We start from the raw sequence: 22928 nt of genomic DNA on the forward strand, positions 1-22928 counted from the left end.
ATCACCAAGGCCATATTTTCCAACTACTGATCCTTCCTCTTTGCTCCCAACCTTTGCATTCCAATCACCAGTAATGATCAATACATCTTAATTAATACAAAACATGCAATCAATGTTTAATCAATTTCAGATTGAAGAAGTTGGTAGAATTCTTCTATTTCATCCTCACTGGCTTTACTGGTTGATGCGTAAATTTGAATAATAGTGGTATTAACTGGGCTTCCCTGTAGGTGCTTGGATATTATCCTATCACAGACAGCATTGTACTTCATGACTGGTCATCAGATTCAGAATGGCCATTTCAGGTCACTAATGCCTATGACATTGATGTTTATGCCATCCATTTCATTTTTGACAGCTTCCAATTTTCCCAGATTCATACTTCGTACATCCCATGTTCCGATTTTCAATGGATGTTTACAGCTGTTTCTCTTCATTTTGAGTTGTGCCCCATCAGCAAATGAAAGTCCCACAGGCTTTTCTCCTACGGGCTCTACTCCATTCGTGTCATCATGGTCAACTCTACTTTGAGGGGGCAGCTCTTCCCCAGTTGCATTTTGAATGCCTTCCAGCCTGAGGGGCTTATTTTCCGGCACTATATGAGACAGTGTTTCTCTGCTATTCATAAGGTTTTCAGTGACTTCGGAAGTAGTTCACCACTCCTTCTTCCTAGTCTGTCTTCGTCTGGAAGCTCATCTGAAACCTGTCCACCGTGGGTGACCCTGTTGGTATTTAAAATACCGGTGGTATAGCTTTCAGAATCACAGCAACTCATAGTACGACACTGCCGTACGACAAACTGACAGACGAGTGGTGGGGTGAACAATGGTAGTCTGGAAATGCCCTGTCTGGGTGGGGACCCAGGTGACCCCTTTCCTATGAACATATGGAGAATGGCCCCCTGGTGAGCTGTTCTGGGCAGGGTCTGGAGATCCTGATGGCACAGCTGGCCCCAGACTCTTATTTTCTGGCAGAGTCCTCAGGAAACAACCTATTCTTGGGCACCAAGTTGCAGTGGGGCTGGGGCAGAGAGCAGAGGCACCGTCAAGTCACATGACTGGGCCAGAAAGTGGTCAAAGGTGGGCTTGGCCCCATTGCTGACGTGCTGATGTGTGGTCTCATCACCCCCACCAGGCAGCCTCTCTACATCCAGCATTCTGTCCAACAAGTCCATCTCCAATTCAACGTTGTCAGGTAGGAAGCCCCTTGATGGCTTTGTGTGATGCAGATGTCGGGGAACCCTCCTTTGTGTTGGCGAGGGGTTGGGGTCAAGAAGTTGTAAAAGGAACTGAGTGGCACTGAGGGTCCCTGCACATTGGACTGCCCTGGAGGGACGGGGGAAGCTTTTAGGCAGGAGGCATGTGGGAAGTCGTGGGGCGGGGCGGGGCCAACAGTGGGTGGAGCGGGGCGGTCCGATCCGTGGGCAGGGTGGGTTCGGTCATGGGCAGGGTCCTGTACGCCCTGCCCCTCCAACTCCTGCAGCATGCAAGTTGCCACCTTTTCACCACCTCCCGGGAAAGGGCGCCCCAGCTTTCTACACATCCTGGGAGTAACCTCGCAGGCTGGGCCCTCAGACCTCTCGTTCAGATGCGTTTTGACCTGTCAGGAAACACCTTGTGTAGCAGCCACCTCCCTCTTGCCTCTCTCCCTGCACCTCCGCCCTTCGCAGCCCTGTCCTGCAGTTTCTGCTTAGGCCTCCTCCATGTGAAGGAGGGAGGCACTGCTACTGTCTCTTCTTGCAGAGGAGGCAACAGGCAGAGAGGCAGGCTGTTCTCAGACATGCAGCCAGTCCTGAAACACCTCTGTTGGGTCTGACCTGCAGCCATCTCTCAAGGCAAGGTCAGGACCCAGCCCAACTCCTACAAGAAGCAGGACTCAAAGGCAGATGTCCTTCAGAGGGCATACTTGGAGGAGGAGCCCCCCAGCCCAGGCCTGCTGAACATTGGCAAGCCAGACAGAGCCCTTGGGCTGGAGGCACAGGGCCAGGCCAGGTAAGCCACTGGCACCCAGGGTTCAGGCCCCCTCCTTGGGTTCAGGCCTGGAATGGACATGTGGCTCTCTCCCTACCTACCTGTGTGCCCTGGGGCCAACCAACAGCCAGGTCTACCCATCTCCCTTGCCACCAGGAGGGGGCAGCAGCTCTGAAACCAATTTCTCACCCAGAGTAATCTAGTTTCCAAACTAGTTTGGAAAACAACCTTTGCTCAGAGCAGATTGCAGTGGGTGGAAAACCTTGACCTAGAGGACAGATGGCCCTCTGCCCTGAGATACCCCAGCGTTTCTGAACTGCTCTGAAAAGCAGTGAACTCAGGATTTTGTAATTCAAAAGGGGACCGTGTTGTTCCAGACAGGCTCCAGTTTTTCTGCACACAGCCCTCAGATTTCCCACTAGGCTGGTGGCACACTCCCCAAGCCACATCTAAATTGGAAAGGGAGGGGAGTAGGGGGTAGACCCGGGTCACAGTGGGTCCTGGAGACCCTGGTGGGCTGGTTAAGAGACTATGGATACCACCTGTCCCACACTGGGGCGGTATGGCCCTGGGGCTGCTGCAATGACTGTTTTCAGAGGAGGAGATGCAGAGGCCTGTAGCTCGGGGGCTGCCTCATGGGCAGGCAGCCAGCCCAAGGGCAGGCCAGCAGCCCCCTCTGTGATCCTGCCCCTGCACCTGCGGAAACCCACCACCATGCAGCAATGTGAAGTAGTCATCCGCCAGCTTTGGAATACCAACCTCTTGCAGGCCCAGGAGGTGAGGCCCCAGGCACGGGGTGTGTGTTTGTCTCTTGTTAATGGCCTACCCCCACATCTCTCCTGTTTGCCTTTTAGCTGCAGCATCTCAAGTCCCTGTTGGAGGGGGGCCAGCGGCCCAAGGCTGCCCTTGAGGAGTCTGGCACTAGCTCACCCAAGTGAGTGCCCATTGTCTGCTGCCATTGTTCACTGCTGGGCCTGGCTGTGGCTCATGGCCTGTCTTCTTCCCTAGGGACCAGGAGGCCATGCAGTTCCCCAAGGTGGCCACCAAGGGCCTCTCTAAAAAATGGTGAGTCTCTGACCACCGGCAGGCAAGTGCTCAGCAGCGCTGGCTTGGTCCCTGCACTGAGTCCCCTCTGCCCCCCAGCCTGATCCTGAGCTCTGTGCCAGTGGAGGAGAGGGCCATCCTACCTGCCCTGAAGCAGACCTTGAAAAGCAACTTCGCTGAGCGCCAGAAGCGCTTGCAGGTAGTACAGAGTCGGCGCCTGCACCGCTCTGTACTCTGACTCCATCACTGCTGAGGACCCACACAGCGAGAAACCCGCCCACCACCGGAGAGTGCTGAGAACCCTGAATCTGGAGAGAAAACTCAAAAGTATTTGACTTCAGAGTGGAGAAACCGCTTACTTTCTTGCTTAGCTATTTGACTGTCCCGCCTTGATACAACTGTGACCCAATGGAAAATAAACCTTGTTTCTTTAAAATGCCTTTTTATTCCTCAATCCCTGACATAGCAAGCTGGGCACTTCAATTCTGGCTCTTGCCACCCTTGGCAGACACCTCCCCCACCCCCCACCAGCCTGGAAGCAGGTACTCAGGCTAGTCATTCCACTCTCTGGGAGCCAGGAGTGCTGTGGGGGTCCTGTTTAGGTGGGGTTGCCTTCAGGACATTTTTTTGTAAGAAAATATATTTTATTGCTGTTGTTGAAAATACACCAATTCAACAGTTTCTACAGGTACAGTTTAGTGCCATTGATTACATTCTTTGAGTTGTGCAATCTTTCTCACTCTCCATTTTTGAGTTGTTCCTTCTGTGTTCACATAAATTCAACTGCCCTCTAAGTTTCCTAATTAATCTTTAGAGTTGTTAGCATTTTGATCCCATATAGAGTTTTTTAAAAGAACATCATGATCAAGGAAGATTTTTTTTTTTGCTAGTGAAGCTAAACTATTGCTTAATTTTAAGAAGACTTCAGGGGATATGAGGTTTAAGGATCATCTCAGAACAATGGTTTGGGGTACTCATCCAAACTCCACCACTCCAGAAAGCATGGATTCATGAGAATTTGAAATTCTGTTTTGCATTTTCCCATTTGGTCAGGATTCTTCTATAGAATCTTTGAAAAAATGTTCAGTAATAGCAGCTGGGCACCACATAATTCTTCTGGTGTCAGGGCAAAGGAAGCAGTTGTTCATGGAGGCAATTAGCCACACATCCCACTTCTTCCTATTCCTGACTCTCCTTTTCTGCTCCAGAAACCACTGGCCAACATTTTTTTTGGGGAGGGAGGGGGATTCGTGATGTTATAATGAGCAGTTGCAATCAATAAGACACAAAATCTATAGAAATTTTTGAATGCGATGCTGATCTACTCTGTAAATTCTTACACAATTCACAGTATTTTCTTTCATAATTTCAGATATTTACTCAATAGACAACAATCTGCGTGCACAGGGAACGTACGCTGTGTGTAGATGTAAATTAAATAAAAGTTTTGTGAATTATGTGATAGTTTACATGGGAGAATGTTAGTGTTACATTCATTCTTATTGTATATAATTTCATTGCTATGGTTACGATCCCCTCCATGCCTCATCACCCAACCAAAGGGTATACCCTACAAGCCTGCCCCGGCCCCCTCCCGGTTGTCAGCACACAGCTGCTCTCCCTTTCTGAGACTGTAAGTCCTCAGCCGCTCCATCTCTGGCATCACTGCTTCTCTGGGTAGGGTCCCGCTCTCTGCTCTTCTCCCTTGATGGTCCCAGAGACCTCCGCTCCTAGACTGAAAAGTTAATCATTCCCCTCCTTGCTACAAAATGTCCACCTTTACATTTCCAACCCTGATAACAATTATTCACTATTGTATCACAAGAGATTTATCCACATTTCCTTTCATGAGCCCTGCCTAGACAGACTGGATACTACTCACTGGAGATTCTACCTTCCTCCACGCCCTCCGGATCTAGGTTCCCTCTTGAAAGCTTGTAACCCAGTCACTTCTTGCCTCTGAAGCCTCCCCTCCCCCGCCCATTTTGGGTACCCAATGTCCAAGTTGCCCATCCTTGTCTACTCTGTATTGAGGAGGTGGGAATGATCCTCACTGTAAAGATTTGTTCCCTCTTTTGAGCCACTGCATCCACAGGTGCAGGTCAAGTTCATCAAATTGTATCAGATTACTTTTTTTTTCTCCTCCTCTTCTTCTAGTTGAGCTCTGATCATCCAGTCATTGAAGCCATGTCAAGTGGGTATTATCTGCAAGTGTGGGTGTTCTTATGCATATGCCCTCTCTTCTTATCAGCTGGACACTTCACTCTCCACTCTAGTCCTCTGTGGCTATGTCACTGACTCTGGGCCCAAGAGTCCCCAGGTCTTGCCACAGTGCTTACCAACTGACAGGCCTTCCTTTTGTATCTCCCTGCTCAATGGCTTGTCTAGCTAAGCTCTGCCTATGCTCTCCAAGTACCACTGCCAAGAGTGGCTTGTATGCTCCAGGACCTAGAATTTTCTGAAGCTGGGCGTCTTCCTCACTGGGGCATGATTCGAGCTCATACCTTAACAGCCACCCTCTGGATGGCTGCCCTTTTAGCACTGAACCTACCCTAGTCCCCTCCTCCGTGTCCATTTCCATCTCTCAGGACAGGAGCTCTGCTTGGAGAGCTGGGGCTGCCGGGGCCAGATGGTGTCCCTAGCACTGAGCCGGCTCACAGAGGGAGTACAGAAATGGACTCAGGACCAGCACAAGAGTAATAAATTTATTATATGAATCACAAATGATGTGGTAGCGCACATACAAAAGGTGGACTCCTTTTGTGCTGAGGCCAGTCAACTGATAGCCAGGGGGCATGTAGAATTGGTGTGTGGCTCTGGGGTGGGCCCTGGGAACAGTGACTGCCTGGTTGCAATGTGGTATTGCTCTGTGGTGGGCAGCCGGTCTACTCACACTGCATTCTTCACAACTGGGCCTAGATGCTTTGTCCTAACTTGTGGGCACAGGGACAGGTCCCATTCAGAGGGCCTTGGTGCCCCCTGCTGCTCCAAGTGGTGTGGAGGGGAAGTGCCCAGAAGGGAGGCCAAGTATTTCTTCCAAGGTGGAGCCTACTCACCAAGATGTCCACAGCCCAAAGGTGTTATCTGTCTAAACCTGAAGCTACAAGCAGAGAAGCCTCCATGGAAAGATTTCCTATGTTCTCCATGTCCTGGGACACACTCGCTCTGATGAGACTTGTGCATGGAGTAGATGTGGTGCTGGTGAGGACTGGGTTGTGTATCAGTGAGCACAGGAGGGATGGCACCAGGAGTGATGGGTGAGAGCTGGACTGGACCTCAGTGGACTGCCATCCTTCCCTGGCTTAGTTGGCTCCAAAGCCACCTGTCCAATGACCGTCTGGGTTTGGGACAAGGCCTGGCTGGTCCCAAGGCATAGAAAATAAAAGCAGGAAAAGCTAAACTAACCCAGGCTCTCTAAGGAACCAAGACCCAGAACGTCTAGCACAAGGCTGTGTCACCAGTAATCTTGGTGAGTGGCCAATAGGCCTGGGTGCTGCTATGCAGCTGAGAGACAGGCCTGGTGGACACTCTGTGCCCACGTGTTGAGCAGGGCCGTGACTGAGTGCTTGTCGGGGAGCTGCAGCAGTCGTGAGGTCATACATCGGTGCACTGACTGTAGGAAAGGGTTGGCATCTGCAAGAGAGACGGGACCATGAGCACATTACTCTCTCCCAGTGTCAGCTCACTCTGGGATGTTGACTACACTTTGAGGTGGTGGTGGTGAGGGTGTCTGCCAACAGCAGGCCAGGGCCACGCCAGTAGTGAAACGTGGGATTATGATGTGGCTCTAGAGCCTGGGACTTTTCCTTCAGTACTCCTTGAGAGAGTACTAAATAGAGTCAATTTTGAGCCTGGGGTGACCATATTATCCAGTGGGTCCCCATGAGCCTAAGATCACTCATGTCAGCCCTGCCAAGTCACCATGGCCTCCAGAGCAGGCGGACCTGTCCTTGGGTTGTGCACCTGCATCCCTCATCCAGATAACTCTGTACAGGATAGTGGGACACCCTCTGGGTAGGGTGAATGGGACACACAGGTCCATCCCTGCATGGGAGACTGGTTGTTGGGATCTCCCCACCCGCCCTTGCCCCACACCCACCATACTGCCACTGCTGGTCGACCCAGAGCGGGCTCTGAGCAGGGTAGTCAGCAGGCACGCTGAGCTCCAATGGTGGCACACTCGGGAGGTCCTTGTCATCTGCAACACACAAGACTGTACCTGTGACCAGCCCCTTGCCCTGCCTGCCCCTCGAGGGGCTCTTCCTGTCCCAAGGTCTCCACAGTGGAGGGCCCCTCAAGCCAGCATGTCATCCTGAATTCAGGGCAGGGTCCTGGGAGGGGTGAGGGACCTTGGGGAACGTGTGGCTTATGGAGGTAGGCATCTGTGGGTGGGGGAGGATGAGGTTCCATCCTTACCCAGCTTGCAGACCAGGTGAACCGTGCCACTGTTGCTGCAGTGAGAAGGCTCCAAGTTCACCAGGAACTTGGGGTCTAACCGAGCCACCTCTCCCTGTAGCACATTGGGGATGCTCTGCCGCTCGTCCTCTTCAAACTTGCGTTTCCTGGTGCACACTGTGGGAAGCCTGAGGGGAAGTGCGTGGTGAGCAGAGGCCAGGCTGGGGCCACCACCCACCTCCTCTTCTGCAGGCTGTTTGTCATACGTGATGGGTGGGCCATGGATGGCTGCCATGGGTGGCATGAACGTGCGGTACAGGGAGTGGTTGAAGACAGGAGAGCGGATGTTGGCCAGGACAGCATCCAGGAGTGGCTGGCACAGGTACTGCTGCTTGGTTGGTGGCACCGGGGGCGGTGGGGGTGTGGGCTGAGGAGAAGGCAGATGTGTCAGGCAGCTAGGGCTCACAGCCCCCTAAGAATGTGTTTCAGGTTCCAGGTCTTGAGGTCACAGCCCCAACCCTGTGCCCTCATCAGACCTGACCTAGACTGAGGCCGCCTGCTAGTGTGGCCTATCCGCCTCTCCTGCTCCCGACTGACGACCTCTTACAACTTCAGCTTTGGAGCCTGCTGCCCTGTCCAGGCCCCTGACTCCTAAAGGTGCTCCACTCACCACGGCCATGTCATTCTTGAGCTTCTCCAGGGCGATCTCACATTTCTGCAGTGTTTTCAGGGGGCACCTGTGAGGGAAGCGGGGGAGGGAGTCAGCTAGCAGGTGGCCATGGTACCTCCACAGCAAATGTTCAGCAGGGTACCACACTGACTCCCAGAGCTCCCAAGTCTAGGCAAGGCAGCCTGCCCCTTGTTAAGTGCTACTGAGTCGGTTCCAACCCACAGTGACACTGTATAGGGTTTCTGAGGAGTTGGTGAGCTTGAATTGCGACCTTGCAGTTCAAATGACTGTGCAGTTTGGCGCATTAACCCATAGTGCCACACCAGAACTCAGCCTGTCCCTAGAGCTGAAATTTGGTAAATCAGGTTGGGGGGTGGGGAGGGAAGGAAGGGAAGTTAGCCTGACCTACTCTCATCTAGCCCTCCCCATTGAGCCCTAGCAGTCAACTGAAGATCAGCCCCAGAGGCAATGAAGGTGGTTCTTTGCCTAAGTAGAAAAGGGACAACTATCTAGAAGGGGCACTCAGTTTGAGCCAGGTAACCAAATAGCCCATACCACAATCTGCTGGCCACACTCACAGCAGTCCTGGTCCACCAGGGCAGCCCCCACCCAATTTCTACAGAAGGGGACACAGGCTGGGATAGAGCAGAGACGGGGCCAAGTGTAGAATGTCATGAACCAGGCACGTCCATGAGTTTCAGGGGTTTCATTTCACACTCAACACATTTTGCAGACAAAGGTAACAGAGACTCAAACATTAAGTCACTTGCTCAATTCAGTACGACAGGGCAGAGTTTAAGGTCATACTGAAACCCACCACCCATTCCAAGAACTCACTGCTGTTGAATCCATTTCAACTCACAGTTACCCTAAAGGACAGGGTAGAACTTCCCCCATAGGTTTTCCAAGACTATAAATTTTTAACAGAAGCAGATTGCCTCATCTTTTTCCCAGGGGAGCAGCTAGTTTTTGAATCACTGGTCTTCTGGTGAGCAGCCCAACAGAACCACCAGACCCATTACAGGGATGGGTAAGATGGGGCTAGCTTTCTCTAGTAAGAGCAGAAGTAGGGGACTATGGGGGTCCCAGCAGTGACCCAGAGGTGTGGAGGTGGGTACCAGCCGAGGTATAGTGCAGGTTTTCAAAGGGGGTGGTGCCACAGCCCCAGCAGACAGGGACCAGTGAGCTGCCCTGGCCTCCTCCAAATCCATAGTCAAGTGCCCATCTGTGTCTCCCATCCAGGCTGCACAGCCCCTAGGTACTTTCTGTGACTACAGCAGCCAAGCTCACCGCTTGGAGGGATCTGTCAGGATGTCCAGAAGGCTCTTCATCTTACTCAGGTCCTTTTTTCTGTCTGGGACAGAGAGAGGACATTCAGACCCTGCCCTTGGGGTCTGTGGCCCCCAGCCCCTGCTCAGCCCTGGCCCGCACCTTCGTTCTTGTCGATCTTGTTGATCATGCGTCGCAGAGGCTCAATATACTTGGAAAGCTGCTTCAGCTTGTCCAGGTACTGCTGCTCCTCGGCCTGGCTGGAGCTGGCAGGACTCATGACCGAGCTGGGGTTCACTGCATGGTCACAGCTGTGAGGGGAGGCTGAGGAGCCACCCACCCAGCTCTACAAACACTCTGGGTCACGTGCTCAGCACGGTCCTAACTGACCCACAAACCCTATGTGTTTATGGCCTGACTTACCTGGGGTGTTCAGAGGTCCAGGTGAAGGGACGCTGAAGTTTTGAGGGGTGCGTGCAGTGACTGGGCTCTGGGAAGGCTGAGGTGAGGGGCTGGGCAGGAAGCTGCTGGGGGACGGGGCAGGACCGGAGCTGCAGCAGAGAAGGAAGCTGTGTTGGGGGCTGGCTGAGGGCCATGCATCCCAAGGGTGGGTGGGTGGCACCTGGCCTACCTGACATTGGAGTTGGGCTGGGAGCTGGGCTGGCCAGGCTGTGGAGATGGTTGTGGAGGCGGTGGCATTGACTGGGGGGTGGACACCTGCTGGCCTGGTGATGGTGAGGACAGCATGGGGAGGCCATTCTGGCTGACCTGGGAGTAGAGGGGGCCTCAGTGAGCCTGCACCCACCCCATGTGGCTACCAGGCAGGCTTGCTGTTTCGCCTTCCAGCCCATTCTCTCATAGGCTCACCCACACATTCCCCTACCAATACCCCTCTCTCGAATGCATACCTCATGGGCAGACACGCATACATGCATGTGTGTGTGGCTGCCCGCTGTCATCTACCTACCACTGTCTGAGCAAGGCACAGAAAACCAAATCCCCCCAGGCAACCAACCAATGCACATGCAGTCCTTCCCCATCTGTCCCATTTGAAGGACGCAACCAGGGAAAGCCTGGATGCTTTAAGCGGCCCGTTCTTCCCCATCTGCTGGTGGGTGGGTCCATCTCCCTGCACCCACCCCTCCCTGTGCCCCGACCACAGCCATTCAAGATTGTGACTGAAGGGAGGCAAGGCAGGCTGGAGGGCCCAGTGGCCCTGTCCTGACATCTGGCGACTAGATCGAGTGGAGTGGGGAGAGCTTTTGGCTCACCTCAGGGTTGTGCACATACCCACTGCAGGTGGGCTAACCCTCACCAGCACTCCTAGACTGGAGGGGCGAGGGGGGCCAGACTCTGATTCTAGGTCTACCTCTCCTGGCTCTCAGCCTGGATTCTCTGAATGCTGTCACCTCATCTGAAAAGCCAGGGCTACTCACAGGGGAGTGACATGCACCTAGCCCCATGGACGAGAGCACACTGCCCAGGAGCCAGGAGTAAGTCCATGTGAAATCATGTCTCCCAAGTAAAGGCTAGTGCCCTGAGAGTCAGAGTTGAAGGACAATCCTCACAAGGCTCGCATTCCCCCAACCACCCAGGTTCTGCAGACTTAGGAGATGTGGCCTTGGGGAACAACCTGTGTTCCCTGCCCACTCTGAAGTCCTGGATCTGACTCACTCTTGAATGGGACTGCTCTCTCCCCTCTAAGACCAGGAATGAGAAGGGGACCCCTGGAGACTGGGGTTGGGGAGGGGATGTCTAAGCTCCTCATGACCGACTTTCCGCTCCTGTGCCTCTTTCCCCATTCCACACTGCTTCCTGCTCCCTGCCCTATGGAGCTGAATGGGATGCTGGGGAGAAGCATCCCCCCAGTGGAGGAGGTGTGGATGCCATCCACCATCATGATGTGTCTCGATGGAACCCTCCTGTCAGGCCTGCAATGCAGCCCAGGTGTCCTTTGTGTCTGACTCTGACAGGGACCAGTCCCCCTCATGGCACAGCCTGCCTCAGCTCCCAGCTGTGTTAGGCCACATGCCAGGAAGGCAGAGGGCAAAGCGTCTCATGCTTAGCCAACAAACCCCAGAGGCTGGGAAGTCTTTCTGGCAGTAAACTGCACCTCTCCACCCCCCAGTCAAACAAACTAAGGTTGCCCTTCCATTTCCAAGAAGAGGAACCACAGCGTGCTGGGTACCGAAGCCACCAGGCCCCCACTCCAAGCTAAGACATGCCATAGAGCAACAGCAACAGGATCCGCCTCAGAGCAGACAGCAAAGGTGGAAGGGCCTCTTAGGTCTGTTGAGAGTCACAGGTACAGCACCTATTCTGTACTGCTCCTCCTTTCGGAGGGGCAACCTGCTGGTGCTGCCAGATACACCACCTTTGTCACATTTGGGAGGGGAACACAGGAGCTCAGAGTGGGAAGGGACTCAAGGTCATAAGGTTGTAAGGGAGTGGACTCAATGGGCACACTTTTCATCAACTCCTAGGAGCAAGACTACTCAAGCTACCGCCCAGAGGACCTGCCCAGGGACCCCAGGGACCCCAATGCGCTGAGCAGAGGATTGGCACAAGGAGAGGGACCCAGAAGACAGGAGCATAGAAAACAAGAAGGAAGGCAAGGGTGGGAAGGTGGAACAGGCTAGTGGGATCAAACGCTCTGGTGCTACCAGGACTGACTGCCTGCCTAATTCATCGAAAGCTTCTCTGTACTCTCTCCACTGCCATCCTGATTCCAGCACATTCGCTGTGGCTTCCACTCCAGTCCCCGGGGTCCACCTCCACACTAAGTTACCCCACCATCTAGGGAGTGCAGTAAACTCTCTCACCCCACCCCAGCAGAGTGCTTCCCTGCAATCTTGGCAACTCAGCCCATCCTCATGTCCACCTGAGGCTCCAGGGAGGTCAGCATGTACTAGTGAGCGAGCCTGCCTCCATCTCCCATAGCAGGGCCTGCTCCCAGAGCTGACCAGACTGGGATCTTGCCCACCTCCTTAGTGGCCCAGCCTGCCCTACAGGGAGGGAACTGGGAACCTAGTGTCCACTCTGGAGTAGGCAATGAGAGGCAGCATGGATGGGAGGGTTCTCCCTAAGCACCTGCTCACACTAGGTGAGCTGCAAGGCTTCAGGGTAGGCAGGGCACTACCGGGTGTTAAGGCAGGTGTTGGAAACAGGGACAGGAAATGTGTACTGATCTGGGAAGAGGGTGCATGTGTGTATATGTGTGTGTGCCTGTTGTGTGTGTAGAGTGGATGGAGGCAGAGAATGGAGTTCAGGCCCTAAACTGAATACAGAAAACTTGGCTTGTCTCTCTTTTTATGAGCTGAAATGTTGAGAAATTGTCCCAACAGTTTCCTCTACACATCAAGTAGGAACAGCAATGTTTAAAAACCACTTGTTTTGATGAGCAAGCAACTCTTACCACATCTTGGGAACCATATGATAGCCCCCTCCCTCCATCCCTTCTGTGCCATGTAGTCCTGGTCACATCCACGGGTCTGTAAGAGCCACCACCTCATGAAGGCACAGCCGAGTGACAAGACAAGGGAACTGAGGCTTAATGGAGAGGGGCAAGAGACTTCGGGGGTACAGGGGCAGGGCCCCCATGGGAAGGCAGGGTCAAACTGGGGCTGCGGAGTGATGCTGCACGCAGTGGAGCCCTCCCCTCTTGAATCCCTCTCCACCTGCCACCCTCACCCCCCTCTGCCCCGAACACCGTCAGGGTCTCTTTTCTTCCAGCATCCCTCCCTGCCTCCCCCAGCCTTGGGCAAGCACGAGAGTGAGCCTATTGGAAAATAACCAACCAGGACAAAACCGGAGTCTTGTCTGAGTTCCGTTCCTCTTTCCAGAAGTCCTCTGGCTTCAGTCTCCTGCTGGGACAAGGAGTAGCTCCTAAACACCAGCCCACCTGCCCTACACATATCAACCCTAAGCTTTAAGATGTGTCTAGTCTGAAGGGCGGAAACGAGTGAACAAGCTGCATGCAGGGCGCTGGCCACTTCCAGTGATGCCTGCCACACACTGAGACATTGATGACCAAGATTTTTCATAGGATGTATTTCAGGAACTATTTTGGCATCATCTTACACCTTTTCTATCCTTTCTCTCCACCGCACTCCCTTTGCCTTTAATTCTGGGAGAGAGTTACTACCGGCACAATACCTATTTTGTCAGTACACTGGGGACAGAGGATGTGCAGGTGTCAGGGTGTAGGAAGGAGAGCACGAGAAGTGGACTCGTTGAAGAGAGGTGGGTTTTCCCAGCCTCAGTGAGATACCTGTGAGAAACTCAGTGGTGGTGAGGATGACGGTGGTCAGTACTGGGGGTGTGGGAGCAGGGAAGGACACAGAGGACAAGAGGCTAAGCATTATGGGTGTCAGATGCTATGTGTGTTGAGGTACTGACAAGTGAGAAGGCAAAGGTAGACAGGAGAAGGTAGGAGGTTGTCAACTCTACAGAGAAAGCATTTCTAAAAGAATCCTGGGACTCAAGACCTGGCTACCGAGGCTGAGGTTGGGGACAGAAATGGATGGCCCTGGGAGAGGTTTGGGTGCAACTAACAGAAACGAAACAATTTAGAACTCGCTACAACATCACACTGAAAAAGAAAAACGACAACATTTTGCTTATATCCCCTCAAGAGACAGATACTTGGTTCTTGCTTTGTTCAATGAAGGGAAGGTAATCACGCATCCCTGCAAGCATGGGTGGGGTTGTGGGGTGGAGTGCAGGATGGCAGGGAAGCACCCCTCCACTTTCTGAGGGCATAAGCACATGCTGCCTGCAGAGGAGTGATATGCTGATAGTAAATACCTGAGCTGGGGGCTGTCCGCCCACTGGAAGGGAGCCAGGTGGTGTGGCCGACACAGCAGAATTGGGCGGGAACCGGGCTCTCACTTGCATACCGCCTTGGACCATGGTTGCAGTGATCATCTTTGGGGACAGAGGGACACAGACAAAGTCACGCAACACAGAAACACAGCGCACAGGCAGGGGTGATGCAGCGTGTGCTGTACTTCTGAGAGCTGGCACCTATGGCAAGTGGCCTCTGATGGTGGTGGGACGTGAGGGAGTGGGGAGAGACAGTGAGGTGCACTCTGACGTGTCCAAACGCTCAGAATCCTGAAGCCTGCCTTGTGACATCAGGGATCTAGAAGAGTTAAGGAATGCTGCTGCCTCCAGGCTGCTGTAGGGTTGTGCACCTTCCAGTGGCATCCCACACCTCTGATCTGGTGAGCCTGGGGGACTATCAAGAGAATCAAGGACCAGGGGTAGGGTTGGTGGGAAATAGTTCTCTGTGACCCCTGCCAACAGCCTCTCCAGAGCTATTTCCTTTCCATAGTGATCATCTCTATGACCTGCACTCAGCCTGTCCCCTCACTCCCTCTAGGCCGCCCTGAGAATATACTGGAATATACTGAAGAAAATCCCAACTCCATTACCATGGAGTCTATTCCAACTCATAGCAGCCCTGTAAAACAGAGAGAAACTGCTCCCTAGGGTTTCCAAGGCTGTACATCTTCATTGGAGTAGATTTTCATCTTTCTCTCGAGGAGAGGCTGGTAGCTTGCAGTTAGCAGCCCAACATCTGAAAGAGTTCATTTCATATCAAACCAAGGAGAGGTTGAAGGGTTGCTGTAGCAGAACTGTCTGGGGGAAGTGGAATGGGGTTTGTCTGGAAACTCCCAAACAACAGGCTATTTCTGAGACGCACCAGAGGATGGCAGGTCCCTGAATGCATGGAGGGTAGACACTATGCCCTGGATGGTTAGCCAGGCACAGTTTGAGTCCTCTGTGGCCCCACCACCCACACCTAGGTCCTGCAGCAGTATCCTCAGGGCTTGACATAGATCAGTCCAGGAAACAAGTCAGTCCCTGTCCTATCCAGAGGCCCTGTGCCCTGATGGTGTGGCTGGACACAGTTCTCCCAATCTTGCCCACAGCAGCATGGTGGTGGTGTGAGGAGAAGGGGTGAGGGCACTAGAGCAATGATGTCAGCACATTAACAATTGGCCAGCTGCCCCCAGTGGAGGCCACCTGAGGTGGTGGCGGCAGCGGCAGAGGCCCTGAAGGAAGGCAGGTGGATAAGAGAGGCACACACTTTTTTTCTCATGAAGAAAATTTGTATCATGGGAAAAGCTCAAAGTGAATTTGCTACTGGCAATTTCTCTTACAACCGAGAAATCCTAACAAGACAAACCTATTTGAAAGAGCTGCAGTGAAAACCGCAGTGTTCATGCTTACTAAGCTGGCTGTGAGGGCCACTAACCAATGGAACCTCTTTCTGTCTAACTTGCACACATGTGTCTACTGGCAAAGCTCAGTGCATGAGCCCATCAGTCAAGAGTCTGCTCCTGAGCAGTGAGGGCTGCTGGCTTGGGAGGTGTTTCCCTAGGCCCATCCAAAGGCCCCTGGAGAGCGCTGTCCCGTCTGCATGTGAAGACAGTTCTTTGTGTCGCTGTTTCTCAGTGTTACCAAGAAAACTAAAAACAAAACACAGTGTCATTCATTCCTTTCTGCTATCCCCTGTGAGTGCGGACAGAGACAAGCCACTGCAGTTTCACACGTCACGTCATCATTATCCTCAGTTACCTGGGGAACATCAGTCATACACATATAGTGCAGGGTGGATGAAGTTCCCGGGGGCACAAGGGGACCCTCTAACATGATCCAAGAAGGTGACTGTTGACATGGAAACACAAGGCCACTGGAGCACCCCAAACCCAGACTTTCTTGGCTGAAATAAGCAGCCTGTTCAGCAGGCTTCCTGTGGCAGCTCAGTCGTGTCTGAGGGAGTTTCAGGCGGTCACTGGACAGATATCTGTCGTGGACACCACATGGGAAGCTCTGTGCTTCTGGACCCTGGTTAAACAAACTGGTTCTACACATGTAAACTGTGTGACCCAGTAACCTACTTCAGGAGACAACTCAGCAGTCAGCCAACATAGGCACCAAAGTGCCACGTCTAGCAGTTAAACCTCAAGATCCTAGAACAAGACAGTAATGAGAGACAGTGGGAAGCATTATTGGCAGCAAAATCACCCCACCATTCAAGCACTGTTTACCAACCGTTCGTAATTCATGAGAACATTCTAGTTTCATGTGTGTAAAAAACAAGCCAGATAAAAGATCTGATGATCTGCTCCCAGAAAGAGCACAGCCTTGGAAACCCTATGGAGCAGCATACAACATGGCCCCCATCACTTCTTTATATGGCTCTCAACTTTCTAACCTGACAGAGTCACTACGTACGAACATCTGAATCAGAGCACCTGTTCCCCCATCTTGTCCACTGCACCAACCCAGTTCTCTAGACAAGGCTGGGAATCTGAAGATTCGGTCACTCCTGGGAACCCTGCTGTTGCTAGACCACTAACGAGAAGTTGGACACCATGAAGCTGTACTGGCTGTGAAGACCAGATCATATGCAGCAGATAGACCGACAAAACAAAGGTCAATAGGACACAACTGGACAGTACACTCACACTGGGTGAGTGCTGTCCCTGCCTCCCACTGGACGTGGTATGACCACCACGTATCACTCTGTACAGCTCTGAACATGCACCAGCTCCTCTTAGGACCTGATAGGAGGACCAAGTCAGGAGGCTGAGGACACGAGTGGTGGTCAGGTGAGAGACACTTGCTTGAACAAAGCTGGTAGTGACAGAGACAGACTCCAACTTTTGCAAATAGGGCCGAGGCCTCCCTCCCCCCTATAAACATGGAGCGTGTGGTGCAGATCATATAAGAGGGCAAGGTCACAGAGGACCTGGGGCCCAGGTTACTTATCCTAGTGATGATGGATGCTGCTGGGTAGACTCAGTGGCACCTAGCCCCTTCCGAGTCTCCTAATGGGCACTGTCAGCCTTTGACAGCTGTCAGGGACATGGACAACACAGCCGGGACTGGAAGGGCAGTTACTGACCCCCATTCTCCCTAGGAATTGTTATCTGACATTGAATGAGAACACACCACTTCCTGGATGCACCAATCTGCTTGCTGACCCTGAAGCGGACTAGTGCAGTGAATGAGTCAGGGGCGAAGGGACTCCACGGACACTGCCAGGAATCATCTCATCATCTCAGGGAGCATGGCCTGACTCAGAAAACCAACCCTCTGCTTCTGAACTGGGACTGGCAGTGCTTCTAGCACTGGGTACAGACTGGAAGAGTGAGGCTGGGCTACATTCTCCTCACTGCAAGTACCAGGGTGATAGGGGCACTCCGGGAAACCCCAGGCCTTGCCTGACTCTCCACCCTCTAGACAGGAATGGGGACTGTGCTCCTCACAGAAGTCCCAATTCTGTCCCATCAGTGCCTGACAGGACCTGGAGGGGCTGGCACATGTCTCCTCACCCCACAAAGTACACGTGGCATATGGCAGCCACGTCCAGTGTTGAGGGCGAGCTGCCGGCTAAGAGGGAAGGACGAAGGCAGAGGAACACTGGCTACTACAGTACAAAGGGGAGGATGGCCACTGGTCCCCTGCGTGGTGCCTCTGGGCCACTCAGTCTCCAGGAGCCACTGCTGCTATTGGTCTTTCCACACTGTCTAAAGCCCTGACTTCTGCTTGGGTCAGGGTGAACCTGCAGCGCTTCTTTCTCAGATACATGTTCTATAACTCAGTGGGGGAGTAGAAGGGGAGTTGGAGAAAGAAGGTACAGGAAGGAGTAAACAGAGGAGACACTGAGGATGATGTTGAGGTTGTGGTTCCAGGGCCCCAGTTCAGCTCCAGAGGGAGCTCTTGCCTTGCAGAACACATGACAAGGGCCCACCTACAGCAACAGATTCCAACTCATATCAACCCTGAAGGACAGAGTAGAATGGCTCCTAGGGTTTCCAAGACTAAATCTTTATGGGAGCAGAAAGCCTCACCTCACTCCCATGGAGCAAAACTGGTGGGCTAAAACTGCCGATCTTTTGGTTAGCAGCCCAAAGCTTACTGCTAAGCTAGCAGGACTCCTTCAGGTGGGGAAAGGAGATTCAAAATCCAACAAAGACCCCTAAGCTGCAGGACCACCTGCAATCCTTCGCCATGTGTGAGTGGATGTGTACCTGCTGGGGACTAAGGAAACCCCGTGACCCCAGGGCTCTCACCTGGACTCCAGAAGCAACCATCTGGGCCGCCTGAGGTGTCTGAACTGTGGTCTGCGGCTGCACCTGCGGCTGCACCTGCGGCTGCTGCACACCCATTGGTGCTCGGACCTTGAGCAGGGCAAAGGACTCAATGAGGAGCCACTCTGGGCAGAGCACCCAGTTTCTACACAAGTGTCTCCTGAGATGGAGTGAGGCAGGATTCTCATGATATCACTGCTACAATGATGTTTCCTCCGTCCTGAAGCCCAGACTCTTACCAGAATGTTCCACCTGCGCCTCCCTGAGATGGCCCAGCAGCATCGCTCCCCATTTTGGTGAGAAGCTGCACTGCTTCCACTGGGACAGCTGTATGCACACACCACCATCGGTGACCACTGCAAGTAGTAACTGCTTCCCTTGCAGACTGCACGGTACAGCTTTGCTCGGCTCTAGACTAGCATGCTGACGGCCACAAATGCCTGTGCTGAACCCTGGACTCCTCAAAGGAGGCCCAACCAGGAAAGCACAGGCCATGGAGTCTGGGGACAAGCTGAGCAGTTGTAGAACCACTGGAAAGGAAGGTCCCCAGACCCAACTGCAGCAGAGAGCCTGGGGCTCAGGATTAGCAGGTGACCATGGTGTGGCAGGACCTTTACTTCCTGACTTTTTTTAGCCTGCCTGCGAGAGACTTCCAACTATCCTACCACTATGTCCACATCTGTTCCATTCTATGAATGGCCAACATGGAAGGTCACAAAAACCAAGAAGTGAACCAAAAAGAAGATCCAAGTGGTCCCTCTCAGCCTGGCTACTCCCGTCCTGGTGGCTGTTCTGTTGGTTGTGTGTCACTGCTGGGATCTGCTGTATACAGAGATACTAAATGAGATGGATAACAGTATGAAAGCTTCAAAAAGTTCATGGAAAAATGAAATAAAGGGATAAGAGAATTTTCCCACCACCTTTCTGAAGCCCTTCTATATTGTATATAATAAAAACCACAGGCAGTTGTTAAGTGCCGTCGAGTTGGTTCTGACCATAGCCACTCTGTATAGGGTTTCCTAGGAGTGGCTGGTGAGCTTGAACTGCTGACCACGTGGTTCAAACCGACTTTGAAGTCCAGCGCATTAACTCACAGTGCCACAAAAACAAAAACAGTTACTGTTCACTGACTCAGTGACCCTGAGTGTGTCAGAGCTGAACTGTGTTTCACAGTGTTTTCAGGGCTGATTTTTCATAAGTAGACCACTAGGCCTTTTTGCTGAGGTATCTTGGGGGCGATTTGAACTGTCAACCTTTTGGTTAGCAGACGACTACATGTTTGCCTTTGTACTACCTGGGAACTCCAATTTATACAAGGGGTTTAAAAAAGTTTGTGGAAAAATTCCATCATTTTTCAATTTCATTTTCCCACCAACTTTTTGATGTTTCCTTGATAACGCCTTCCTTGGGTCTAACAGAGTTGTGCTCGGCTGTAACTGTGCAAACCACTGTGCACAACCAGCAGAGGGAGCACATCTCCTTCCAAAAAAAAAGAAAATCTGTGGAGACTTGACTTGTGAATCAAATCACTTAAGATCTCCAGATCCCCTGGTCAGCACTGAGGTTGTTCACAGGGGTCCGGGAAGCAGTGAGTGGTTCCCATGTAGGGTGAGCTGCAGCAGTGTTTGGGGTGCTATGTACTCTGCCAGGCATGTGCTGGGGTCGGCCTCAGGGTGACATGGCAAAGGCCTGCCTGAGTTTCAAGTGGAAGTCCTTAGGAACAGCTGCCAGCTGGGCTGCTGCTCATGTGCATCTCCACACCACAGTAGCAGAGCCTGCCACCTGCTGTGGCTACTCACCAGTTTCAGCTGCTGCTGTGCGTACAGCATCTGTCCTGGCAGGGCTGATGCCTGGGATGCCAGGGACTGGGTCTGTGGTGGCAGCTGCAGTGGTTGATTCTGAGCAACTGGTGGCTGCTGGGGTGGTGGTGGCTGGTGGTGTTGTGGGTGATGCATTTGTTGCAGTTGCTGTGGCAGCTGCTGGGTGGGTGGGGGCTGCGGCTGCTGCATTGGTGACTGCTGCATCTGCGGCTGGGCCTGCAGGGCCTGTTGCTGCTGCTGCTGCTGCTGCTGCTGCTGCAGCTGTAGCTGTGCCATGCGCTGTAGCTGCTGTTGCTGCTGCTGTATCTAGGGACAGAACAAGTCACATTTGTTCAGGTGCCCTGCGCTGGCTGGGTTCTTAGGAAGCCCAGATGGGCACTGGCACAACCTGTGGTGAAGCTTGCCTAGACCCACCTTTCAAATGGGGAGGGGACCAGGGCTCCAGGCTGATGCTGCAGACACACAGTGTGCTCCTGTGCTCTGTCAACCGGAGCCCCTCCACCTCTGGGCCTGGGGAGCATGAAAGAAGGAAAAAGGAAGGGATCTAGAGAGTGAAGGGTAGGGTACGAGAGAACAGGTGGAGCCCCAGAAACAAGGACAAGAGCAGGGTTAACTGCAGATGTCTGAAGACTTCTCCAGCAACGTTTGCTCTGTGCCTCAAGAGGTCAGCAATACAGGCCTTATGAAGACGGCTACTGTCTGCTTTCAGAAAGTGAAGGGAAGGTGGGGGCTGAAGGTTTGTCAGTTCTGGGAGCAAGTCTCCAAGACCTACAGGAGGGCGGAGATTGGGGAGGGGGAATCAGCCAGTCAAGGCCTGGGTTGGGCCAGGGATGGAGAGGTCCCCATGACTTGACCATAGCAGCTGAACATGTCTGTATTGTGGCTACAGACCATGAAAAAGAGAAGACTGGCTCATACAAGCAATAGTGTCTGATGTGACATGCCATTCCCTACAAAACACCAGCTGGGAGTTGATTATGCCCACAATGAGAGCAGGAAACACGCAAAGACCTCAAAAGAAATAGGGCAAGCATACTGCATCTTGGAATGTTCTTCTCCAGTTTTGCTTTGGCTAGCTCTTCTGTGAGTCACTTCTACCCAGAAGCCTCCTCTGATCGAGCACCTGGCAGACACACACCAGACACACTGAACCCAACGGAGTCCCTCCTCTACACCCTGCTCACATGTTTCAGGGAACCTACACATTGAGGCAGTGTGTGCACCGGGCAGGAGGAAGGCTGCTGAGTGTGGGTGGAGGGAGCCTGGTACCTGTTGCTGGTTCTGATGATGCAGTTTGATCAGGTGCTGCTGCTGCTGCTGCTGCTGCTGGAGCTGTTGCTGCTGCTGTTGCACCACAGCCTGGAATTGCTGCTGCATGGCGTTCTGCTGTGCCTGGAACTGTTGTTGTTGCTGTTGCTGGAGCGCTGCCTGCTGCTGCTGGAACTGTTGTTGCTGCTGCTGCTGCTGCAGCGCCACCTGCTGGAGCTGCAGTTGAGCTGGAGATGAGAGCCCAAGTCAGGCACAGGGCCCCAGAGAGCAGCTCAGCAATGGGCAAAGGTCCACGGCCACTGTTGCTGTGTAGGCAGGTAGGGCATTCAGACAGAGCTGCCTGTCTGACGCTGGGCCATGTGCTACACTCACTAGTGTGAACACATCAGTTACTACACAGACAGAGACGACAGGAAGTAGCATTTGTTTTGGTTATGGGACTTACTACCACGCATTACTCTTGAATAACCAACAAGAGAACACAATAAACTTAGTGATCTGGGATGGACAAGAGGCCTGGCTCTAGGTTACAGGTTTCCCAGTTCTGGACATTTGGTATGAATGGAATCATATAACATATGGCCCTTGGTAAATGGCTGCTTTTATTCAGCATATCACCTGCAATGTTCATCTTTATTGCAGCAATGGATAAGCATTTCATTCCTTTTAACTGCCTAATTCTAGTACATTCTACTATGTATATACTACAATCTGATGAACACTTGGGTCATTTCCATTTTTTTGGCTATTATTGAAACACTATACAGTCATGTGTGGTGAGGTTTATTTTCGGGGTGATGAAATGTTCTAGAATTGATTGTGATGAAGACTGTACAGCACTGTAAGTGTACTAAACACCATAGACAATGCTCTTTAAATGTGTGACTTGGATGGTATATGAACTTTCTCGATAAAGCTGTTTAAATAGCCAAAACAATCTTAAAAAAGAAGAACTGGGTAGAGCCAAAGTATGACCTTGAATATACTTGCTGAATTTAGAGATAATCTCAAGACTAGGTTTGAGGGGATAAGATTCTCATGATTCAACAATAATTGCTATCATGACTAACTGCAATTGTCACAATTGTAAAGGTAGAAGTTTTGTAATATAAAGGAGGGAGCAGTTAATTCAACGTTCCAGGAACAGAGGACCCTAGGACCATCAAGGGAGAAGAACCTGAGCAGAATGTGGGACCCTAACCATAGAAGCAGTGACACCAGAGATGGAGGCAGAGATGATGGCATGGATAGACAGAACATCTGAGGACTCTAGACTCATGAAAAGAGAAAGGCTGTGTGTTGGTGGCCAGGATTGTAGAATGTGCTCTTAGGTTATTTAAATGATTATACACTCCTTAGTGTTGTTGGGTTGGGTTTTTTGTAT

The 22928-nt window shown here is 52.4% G+C and overlaps 2 protein-coding genes across 3 annotated transcripts in view; one reads left to right on the forward strand and one right to left on the reverse strand.

The window, feature by feature from the left end:
• LOC102831073 (coiled-coil domain-containing protein 74B-like) overlaps positions 1-3252 on the forward strand; it is a 10457-nt gene extending 7205 nt beyond the window's left edge. The window contains exons 3-8 of the mRNA XM_006875814.1: positions 1135-1194; positions 1823-1991; positions 2567-2747; positions 2825-2904; positions 2979-3035; positions 3114-3252. Coding sequence (XP_006875876.1) covers positions 1135-1194; positions 1823-1991; positions 2567-2747; positions 2825-2904; positions 2979-3035; positions 3114-3252 — 686 coding nt within the window. The remainder of the gene's footprint in view (positions 1-1134; positions 1195-1822; positions 1992-2566; positions 2748-2824; positions 2905-2978; positions 3036-3113) is intronic.
• A 3258-nt stretch (positions 3253-6510) lies between these two features.
• Positions 6511-22928, reverse strand: part of MED15 (mediator complex subunit 15) — a 54753-nt gene continuing 38335 nt past the window's right edge. The window contains exons 6-18 of one of the 2 annotated variants that reach the window (XM_006875816.1): positions 21545-21771; positions 20255-20581; positions 18438-18545; positions 14155-14274; positions 9980-10116; positions 9772-9899; positions 9511-9645; positions 9370-9433; positions 8080-8146; positions 7676-7836; positions 7431-7597; positions 7114-7212; positions 6511-6647 (exon numbers count right to left, since the gene is read on the reverse strand). In XM_006875816.1, the coding sequence (XP_006875878.1) occupies positions 6511-6647; positions 7114-7212; positions 7431-7597; positions 7676-7836; positions 8080-8146; positions 9370-9433; positions 9511-9645; positions 9772-9899; positions 9980-10116; positions 14155-14274; positions 18438-18545; positions 20255-20581; positions 21545-21771 (1877 nt within the window). The remainder of the gene's footprint in view (positions 6648-7113; positions 7213-7430; positions 7598-7675; positions 7837-8079; positions 8147-9369; positions 9434-9510; positions 9646-9771; positions 9900-9979; positions 10117-14154; positions 14275-18437; positions 18546-20254; positions 20582-21544; positions 21772-22928) is intronic. The other variant, XM_006875815.1, reaches the window with a different exon arrangement.

The sequence above is a fragment of the Chrysochloris asiatica genome, unplaced genomic scaffold (assembly GCF_000296735.1).
Source record: "Chrysochloris asiatica unplaced genomic scaffold, ChrAsi1.0 scaffold00340, whole genome shotgun sequence".
Taxonomy (NCBI): domain Eukaryota; kingdom Metazoa; phylum Chordata; class Mammalia; order Afrosoricida; family Chrysochloridae; genus Chrysochloris; species Chrysochloris asiatica.